Below are 9,367 nucleotides of genomic sequence, written 5' to 3' on the forward strand. Positions count from 1 at the left end.
ATAGTGGAACGCAATCTCTTCTCCCGGTGGATGTGTACGTTACGTCGCGGGTAGGGTGGCAGAAATAATGGACGTTTTCTTGATTACTCGGGTTTTATGAAACGCTACCCTGAATCTCAAAGGGTGGTTCGACTTTAGTCCGCTGTAAACGGTGTGCGAATAAATATTGTCCAAATCCTATTGGACATCTTATATTAACGTTTTCTTCGATCGATCCACGGAAATTCTGGGAAGTGAATTTTTCTTTTGGCAGGGAAGAATGACTGTGGTTCGACTTATTGTGATGCGTGCGTTCACGATCGAAAATTGAAGTAGCTCGTAAACGTGTCGTCGGGTTTGCACGCGCTTTCCGTGTCATTTAAAATGAGAAGCACGACGGGGGGCGCAATCGGTGTCGTAAATCGATGTCGCGTGTTTACGCTTTTCCCGCGAATCTTACGGGAATTTAAAGCAACCAATGTAAACCGAGCATGCGTATGCCCATATTTATGTCCTTCCATTTTCGACGAGCAGGCGCCGACGCCCTGCACCCTGAGATATTAATCTAGAAATATATCCTTTAAACGATGTATGGCTTTCAAAATTTCAGTCATGCGATATTTTAACGCATGCAACGACTTCTGTCCTTTATCTCACCCCACTCACCTTTATCGTTATTCCGTTGACCGATTGTCTTTGCTTGTAATCGCCGTTTTGTATTTTTAAATTTAAAAAGTACGGAATTTTCCCTCCGCGTACCTTGATCCGTGATTGGCTGCCGCTCGACCAATGAGCTTCGAGACGGCGGAGTTGGCAACACTGGCGCTCGCGTCCGCGTGCACTCGACGTGACGTGAAGCACGCGCGTTCGTGCGTGCAAAAGACTCAGTCTCGTGGGCGTGTCGCGTACGCTCCTTTGACTTGGAGAAAAAAATACCCCGCGCAAACGGATATGATTTATTCATCTTGCTATACCCTACTTTTTACAGAGTCGAGCAACTTATCTGAACGTGTATTTTCTATTTTATTTAAGAGCATCCATAAGTTTACGTTGACTTCCTTTTAAGCTTTCTGACCGTCTCGTCCAAATAAGAGCGTAAAATTTTATAACCACTATTTATTCTTACTTAAGATCCTTTTTCTTACTGAAAAATATTTCTATATCAAGCAGTACGTACAATCATGCAAAACGCATTCAGAGTCGATTATCATGGATTCGGAAAAATGACTTTGGTACACATGAAACGGGTAAACTTTGAACGATGTTTAACACGTTGCCTTTTTCTTCATTGTATACTTCTAGTAATTTGTGTCTTTTTATAAGCTTGTTGAAAGAGGGGATCATTTGAAATTAATGAAACGCACGGTTGATTTTGCAAACACGAATGTATATTGTTACCGGTTGTCTTTCGTCGACACTTCTATTTTACAATGCACACTCCGGGTAAAAGTACCAGCATCTAAAAATATATAAACTATAAACTATAAACACAGCTAAACATTTGACATCTTCAATATCATAAACTACGACTTAAAATATCTTTATACAATGTCTGTCGATAAATAACTCATCGCCTCAATTTCAACCTCGAAAGTTAGTGGCTCGAAATTTGTTCAAAATGAAAGAATGTCTGCCCCAAAAATAATAAATACACACGTTACAAATAAATATACACCCTTTGTATTCACACGCATATTCATTATTTATGCAACATATTTTTACTTCGTGCGTACACTCTTCCTGACTTTATTGTAGTTCAGTTCCCTTTTGGTCTCCGAGTGATAAAAAGAAACTTAAAGAAAGACATTCCTCAGGGGAGTAAACAAATTTATTCGTGTACCGGACCATTATATAATTTATCGATAAATGATAACGTGGCTCACGCGGTATTCTCTTAAAAACACGCTTATACGAATTTGGAACTAATTACCTAATTTGCATTGGCAGTAAGTATCAGAATAGCATAACAGAATAAAATGTTAATGTTCTCCGCTTTGCGAATTGACTAGAATTTATACAATACTACGTGACAAACAGATCCATGGGTTTGTCGATAGAAACATCTATAATCGTTGTTTGAACATTTCGATTAAACTTCACAGACGGTGTCTGAAAACTTTGAAAACGCAATCTAGTACCTACACTGAATTTAAACGTCACGCGTAAACCAGTCTCTGGTCTTTAGTACTAGTTTTCTTGTTCCTTTAAAGCATAATCAATTATGTGGCGTATCATAAATACATACAAGGAGACATTGAAAGGCTTTTGAAAGGATTCAGGACCCTCCACTGCACCCTTCTTGGAAACCACAAGTAATTATTATTTTTAAGACTTTATAGAATCATCGGTCAGACTTAGAACGACATTGAATGAAAATAGAACCTTGTATATTTAAAGATTATACAAGCACCGTGTCCGCTCTTATGTACACACATTTACGCGGAATACTTGTCACAAACAATGCAGATATTTCTAATATTTCAAATATTTCAGGTTCGACCGAGTCAGTTTAAAATCGGTTGTACGTTGATTTTGAATATTTATTGCAAAAGTAATTTCCCCTCTGAGGGAAAGATTAAATTGATCGGTTTTACAACATAAAATTTCTTCGAACACGTATGTTCTTTTCTTTCTTTTTCGTACCATAATGCTTGATGAAAATGTTTTCCGTCGAAATGTCTAATAGACCGAAGGAAACAGAAGAAATTCTATTTCACACGGTCTTAAAACATTTCTACCTGCCTTTATCGAATCGCCAGAAAAAAATTTAATTTGCAACCACAGCAAACAGTATCTTATCCAATAAGACGTCGGACATTCCTGTGATTACCACGGAAAAATAATTAGCTACCTCTGAAAAAATAATATCATTTACACAATCTGATAGGAAATATTGATAAATTATAGCGCATTCGATGCCGACAATATACGAAAGGAAGGCATTCATGTCCACCAATATACAGTAAACGTTATTATCTGCTTCGTAACAATTATTTCTCCGTGTACAGTGTATCAAGAAAAATGTTCGTAGTCTATGCACCGCTTCCACGTTTGCCTAGGTTAGAAATTATTTTCAACAGCGACGTTATAAACACAGGTTCTCTATTAATACCTAAGATTGTCGTTTCTTGACAATGACAAGTTGTGACCCTGACATGTTCCATCTTCCCCCGTAACTTACAAAGGAAGCAAGTGATAAACAATCTCTACAAGGTTTACAGACTTCTACGCAAAATGTTTCCCAACTGTGCGATTAACCTTAAATTTTGGCCTAACAAAAATCCCAACAAAGTGGTCTGTTTCCGGCACTAATTGAAGAAAACGGACATTGTTTCTAAAAATGAACGACAAATAATTACAGAAAATAAGCTAAAGAGCATTCTACGGCCTTGAATGTCAATATAATGAAGCGTCTGTTGTCCCTCCGATTTAAATCAAACAAATTGCAGACAAATCACTGGGGTCTCAAAGAATATACGATAATTGAACTAGATATGCTTCTCGTTGAGCAACGGCTATCTGCTCAGATTGCTCACGTACAAATGTTTCAATTCCGTCTTTGGCGTATTCTCAAAGAGCGCGGCACGATTCTGTCCTTCGCCCTTCTTCACCCAATGCCCGTACACTCTGAACGCACAACCATCGATAACCTGCACAGAAAATATTATTGTTAACTAATCGCTTCAACACGTGTATCATTCTTTTCGCCACAAAACTTTTTCTATTATTTGTATCGGTGAAGAAACTAAACAGTGTTTCTCACAAAATACAAATTACACCACATCAGATTTTACATTGCAAGCTCAATCGCGATCCTACATTTTTTTTAACGTTTTTAAACGTTTTAGCACAGAGATAGTTTATCTAAAAAATGAGTTCTCTCGTTTAACAAGTAATATCCTGGTTTTTAATTAAAGCTTGCTTGTTTTCTTCCGCGAGAGTGAAAAGACACCTCAAAATATAGATTTTCTTTTATAGGGAACACTGCGTACCTTTCGTAGGAGTTTTATCCGGTATGGATCGGTACGAGCGACGTGGGCAGAAAGTGGCTCTGGTGTTGTATGCAGTCTTTTAATTCGGATGACTGCTCGGACACAAATTATTGCTAGTTGGAACCGCTTCCTTGCGTTGAAGGACCTGGCTTTCAGTTCCTAGGATAATAAATATAGCAGAGTTATGGTTTACTGCAAATAGTTTTAACATGAATAAGACCTGCAGTTAAGAGTCGCATCGGTCAACGACTGAAAATTTACATTTGTTTTATACATTCATGTGAAATTAATCATTAATCTAAGGATGGTAGCATTACGTGATCATTAGTTACTAGTTACTTAAGTAAATCAAGTAAGAAACAATCATTAGCAAGCCAGAGTATAAAATATATGTGACGATCACACCCGATATAAAGTAGTTTCGAACATGCTTGGTGGTAGATTATTCATGGCGCGCAATGAGTAAGTTTTTCATTAAAATGTGCGTGCATGAATATAAATAGAAAATGAATTTTTTGCTCAATAAAATGAATATGTTACATCTGTTTGGTTAACTTTAAATGTATTCTTGCTTAACGATATACAGCACACATCTGGACCTGCTAGTCAGAAGTATAATCTCAAGCTCAAATTAAGGTTTTTTTAAGGAAACAAAAAAAAGAAAGGAAAACAAAGTGAAGAAAAGATAAGTTTGACGTTGATTGAATCATCTGAATGATGCACTTATTAAAGCAGGAAGTAACAGTAATTAGTAATAATTCTAGAATGTTAACCTTGTTAAGGGAAGTCAGCAAGAAACCATTATTACCACAGATTCTAATTGAATGAAACATAAAATAATTTACCAGGGCTAATTGAGATATCCTACTGAGCCGACGTGAATTAGATGACAATGAACGCTTTAATGGCGCAATGTCTTGATCCCATAGCTGTAATGGTAATTATAAATTATAATTTAACTTACCAATGCAAAGATGTGATGCCACTACATTTTAATCTTTTGAGTGTAACAACCGTTAACTACTGTCTATAACGATACTATTTTTCTAGAATTTGTTTGAGAGAAATTAAATAATAAATAAGCAGCAAAAAGTACACAGTTGTGTGTATTATTAAAATTGATGAGTATTCTATTAAAAAATAAGTGAAGATACAAAGTATTAAATCATATTTTTGCTTCTTGATATTACATCGAAACAATTTTATACAGCACCTACTATATCGATCCACATGTGAGTATGAGATGAGCAAAGTGCACGATAATAAATTTATTCCTTGTAATGACATAAGCCCACCATGTTTAAAAAATGCAGAAAGATTATACTATCAAAAATAGCCAATGAACAAAAGAGAAATTCTCACCATAGTGTGGAAGAACGAATGTTCCAATGCATCCTTGATGGTAATTCGCTTCTTAGGATCGATCACAAGTAATTTTCTAATTAAATCTTTTGGTGCATCTGAAATTTATATTTGAATACCAAAAAGTATACAAAGGGTAAAAAATATATATATACAGATATATTTGCACTACTCTTACCAGTTATATCAGTCCATTCTGGTGACGTGAATGAATATTTTCCTTCCATTATGTTTCTTAGCATGATCATCTGTTTTCGGTGCCAAAAAGGAGGACAACCGACTAAGAGAGTAAACATAATTACCCCGCATGCCCATCTGAAAAATAAGAAGTAGATTAACTGTCTACAAGTTGTATTGTGTATTTTTTGCTATGTATTGTAACCGTTGCCCCACTGATATTTACACATCGACTTCATATCCATAGCCTTCGGCATTCTCAAACATATTACACTTGAGAACTTCTGGAGCTAAGTAACCTGGTGTACCGCATAGATCTATAATAAAAAAAAAAAAACTCGTAATATAATAGAAACTATTTAAATAAATATACAGATATTGATAAACATGTGCAAACCATATAGTTTTTCCCCAGAATTCAATATTCTTGCAAATCCGAAATCTGTAATCTTCACATTAAGATTGTCATCAAGTAGTATATTCTCTGGTTTTAAATCTCGGTGCACTATATCTTGATTATGTATATGTAGAACCCCTTCGAAAACCTGTCTCATAATGTAACGGGTCTTCTTTTCAGAAAGTGTCACAACTGATGTCAGGTAATCAAAAAGTTCGCCGTTTTTGCACAATTCGAAGATTAAGAAGATGAAAGTACTGGATTCGAAGACATCATGTAATTCAACTGGAAATTAATCAATAAATTAATTTAGTATTTTAATTTGTTAAATCATTAAGAAGAATTTTAATATAGATTTATTTGGCTGTAAGTTAAGATAACTGTTATTCGAAGGCTATGAATTTGTTACAGGGCAGTACTGACATTAAATAAAATATTGATCTCTTGGTTCATGTCTAGGCATGTATATCATAAAATAATATTAGGTCATTTAACATTCGGTATAAAATGCATATATTTAAAAACAGATTGTGTAACAGATTGCAACAGGCTGATGACCTGATAAAGTAACATATCTGTTCTCTGTTAAAACAAAACAACTGGCTCAGGATAAGATAAAAATTCTCTTGTTTCACCAGCAGACAGATGATTGCTTTATCAGCCAATTAGTAATGTCAATCTTTTATTCTTCCTTATTCCAGATACACGAAACCTTATTCAAGAGCAGAAAATGTAGCAGCTATTGATTACATTTATATTGTAAAATTTAACGCATAAAGACGACATGAAGAAACTTACTGATATAAGGGTGGCCTGCCACCTTTCGGAGTATATGTACTTCTTGCATTGTCGCATCCTTCATACTGTGAGCATCTGTGCCATCGTGTGGTTCATTACTTATATCGATAATTTTCGCTGCATATTCTATTCCCGTTTCTTTTTCTATACATCTTCGTACTGTCGATGAAATTCCTCTGCACAAATTATATTACAGTTGAATGTATATTTTCTCCTTAAAATCTTGGAATTGTTTTCATCGATATTTTTAATACATATATCTTCTAGAACTGTAATTTATACATGCATAGAAATTATGAATAACTTTGTCATAAAATTGCGGTCGATTGAAAATATGGCAATATTGCCTTCATAAGTGATCTCCCGAAAGCACGTCATAGGACTTCTTTCACAGCTATCAGAAATTGTTGAGCTATCACCCCAGCTATATCACATGGACGTAAATCGAGGTTAATGTTAATAGACAAAATTGATTTAATTACACCCTTTATCCAATGATTCTTAGCATTCAAAATTCACAGATAAAACTATAACAACAAATTGAATATTCTTATAATAAGGAAAAGCATAAATTATCAATATTTATGCACTTTTTATCTCCTCTTATGAAGTGTTACCTTATTTATTACATTTCAATATTTTGATAATTCATTATTATCGTCTAAATGAGTTATTTCTAATAAATAGCAATGAAAAACTAACCTAGCACAGTTACCTTCTGTTTGCAAGGTCAGTACAACACAAGAGTGACGTGAATCACGGAATATTGATAAAACAAAGTATCTGACTGAATTTCTATATAGGCAGTACCTCTGCTTAAGAAATTCAACAAAAATTACATAATTTAGAGGTTATGTCATATACTCATAATCACTAAAACACTGTTCTATGGAGCCACCATATATTAAATATTACAAATTTAAATGAATTACTTCCGCAAATATTATTTGATTTCCATTAGCGATTAGTAATCGTCCATAGAATAACACGAATAAAAGTCATAATTCTATGATAATTTTAAAACCACTTACTATTATACACACTCCCCCTCCTATTCTCCATATAAAATTGAACAATGATTACTCCATTGGTTACATTTTCCCTTTCTTTGTCATTTAGAGAGAGGACATGGATTGACGCAATCAAATATAATAGGAATAAAAGTGACTCCAGGATATTATTTTTATATTTAAAATGGTTTAAGAATCTCGTGCCGTTAGATACAAATTAAGATAGCAGAGCAGTCTGTAAACAAGAACGGACCTTCCGAGGATCTCCTTGGGCTCGTACTTGGCGTAGAAACCTTTGGCGGCGTCCTTGTCCGGCAAGAGATCGTCCCCCTCGTCCTTCGCCATGGTTTAACCGAGGTGATGCTCGAAAGAGGCCCTTTTTGAAGGAAGCTGTCAACGACGGACACCATTCATCGCTCGAGCGAGACGCTAGCGATCATCGCCAACTGTCCAAGGTACGAACGGGTGCGAAGGACTGTCTCACTCGACTCACTGGCCACCGGCCAGCTGCACCTTCCACTAGATAACAACCAACTTACACCAACTGGCACCAACTGACGAACTGGCGGCTCTTGAGCCGTGATCCATAGACCTAACCAACTGAGGCACTCATATTTGCGTACTTGAAATTTCGAGTGCACGAAAGTTCCGAGAGTATCCCGGTGACATATGTGCTATCGAATCATATAGAATGCTGTCGATGGGCTGATATTCATGGTCGCGTGCAGTGTTGCCATCGTGCGACTCAGAGGGTAGGAGAAATCATCAAAAATGGGTGTAGATTCCCTGTCAGCGGAGTAGAACAATGAAATATATAGTAAACTATATATTTCTATGCAGAGATGAGTTGGGAGATTGCTCACGGGCAGGGTGGCGCGATCGCATCCTGTGCTGCCCTCTGGTTTCGTACGTTAGCTTTCACCGTTTTTTGCCCCCAAGGGCGGCGCAACGAATTTCTGGTAGGGGATCGCGCACTCGCGATGACGGTGCCATCTACCATCGGCGCTACACATAACGAGTATGCGTGAGAGCCGAATGCTGCGAAAAATCCTCACTAGCCACGGATATAAGCCGAGTCATTTCGAGTATGATTTTTACATTTCCCTACTAGCGTTATCGAGCGTTATCGAGGGTATCCAAGCGTTTTCGAGCGTCTTCTGAGCGTATTCGTTGCCGGAGAGTGCCGGAGAGTTGCCGCATAGTGTCGGAGAGTTCTGGAGAGTGCCGCATAGTGTCGGAGAGTGCTGCAGTGTTCCGGAGAGTGCCGGAGAGTCCCGGAGGGTGCCGGAGAGTTGCCGCAGAGTGCCGGAGCGTTGCCGCATAGTGTCGGAGAGTGCCGCAGAGTGCCGGAGAGTTCCGGAGACTGCAGGAGAGTGTCGGACAGTGCCGGAGAGTTGCCGCAGAATGCCGAAGAGTGCCGGAGAGTGCCGGAGAGTAGTCGGAGAGTGCCGGAGAGTGCCGCAGAGTGCCGTATAGTACCGTAGAGTGCCGTAGAGTGTCGTAAAGTGACATAGTGCCCTAAAGTGCCTTAGAGTGCCCTAGAGTTGCGTAGAGTGCCGTAGGGTGCCGTAGAATGCCGTAGAGTGCATTAGAGTGCCTTGGTTAGGTTAGGTTAGGTTAGGTTAGGTTAGGTTAGGTTAGGTTAGGTTAGG

General features: G+C 37.5%; 1 protein-coding gene across 2 annotated transcripts; it reads right to left on the minus strand.

The window, feature by feature from the left end:
* Positions 1 to 1,345: 1,345 nt before the first annotated feature.
* On the minus strand, positions 1,346 to 8,510 carry LOC105704483 (phosphorylase b kinase gamma catalytic chain, skeletal muscle/heart isoform). 2 transcript variants are annotated; one of them, XM_012433742.2, is made up of 9 exons: positions 7,969 to 8,508; positions 6,706 to 6,881; positions 5,908 to 6,192; positions 5,737 to 5,827; positions 5,512 to 5,648; positions 5,334 to 5,431; positions 4,817 to 4,900; positions 3,972 to 4,130; positions 1,346 to 3,629 (listed from the first exon to the last, which is right to left on the minus strand). In XM_012433742.2, exons 1-9 carry the CDS (start codon positions 8,058 to 8,060, stop codon positions 3,495 to 3,497), a joined length of 1,257 nt encoding a protein of 418 aa, XP_012289165.1. In that variant the 5' UTR covers positions 8,061 to 8,508; the 3' UTR covers positions 1,346 to 3,494. The 2 variants fall into 2 exon arrangements, with proteins under 2 accessions (XP_012289165.1, XP_012289174.1); XM_012433751.2 differs by lacking the exon at positions 4,817 to 4,900 and having other exon boundaries at positions 3,489 to 3,629; positions 7,969 to 8,510.
* Positions 8,511 to 9,367: the final 857 nt, after the last annotated feature.

The sequence above is a fragment of the Orussus abietinus genome, unplaced genomic scaffold (assembly GCF_000612105.2).
Source record: "Orussus abietinus isolate OABI.00-Male unplaced genomic scaffold, Oabi_2.0 scaffold168, whole genome shotgun sequence".
NCBI classification, from domain to species: Eukaryota; Metazoa; Arthropoda; class Insecta; order Hymenoptera; family Orussidae; genus Orussus; species Orussus abietinus.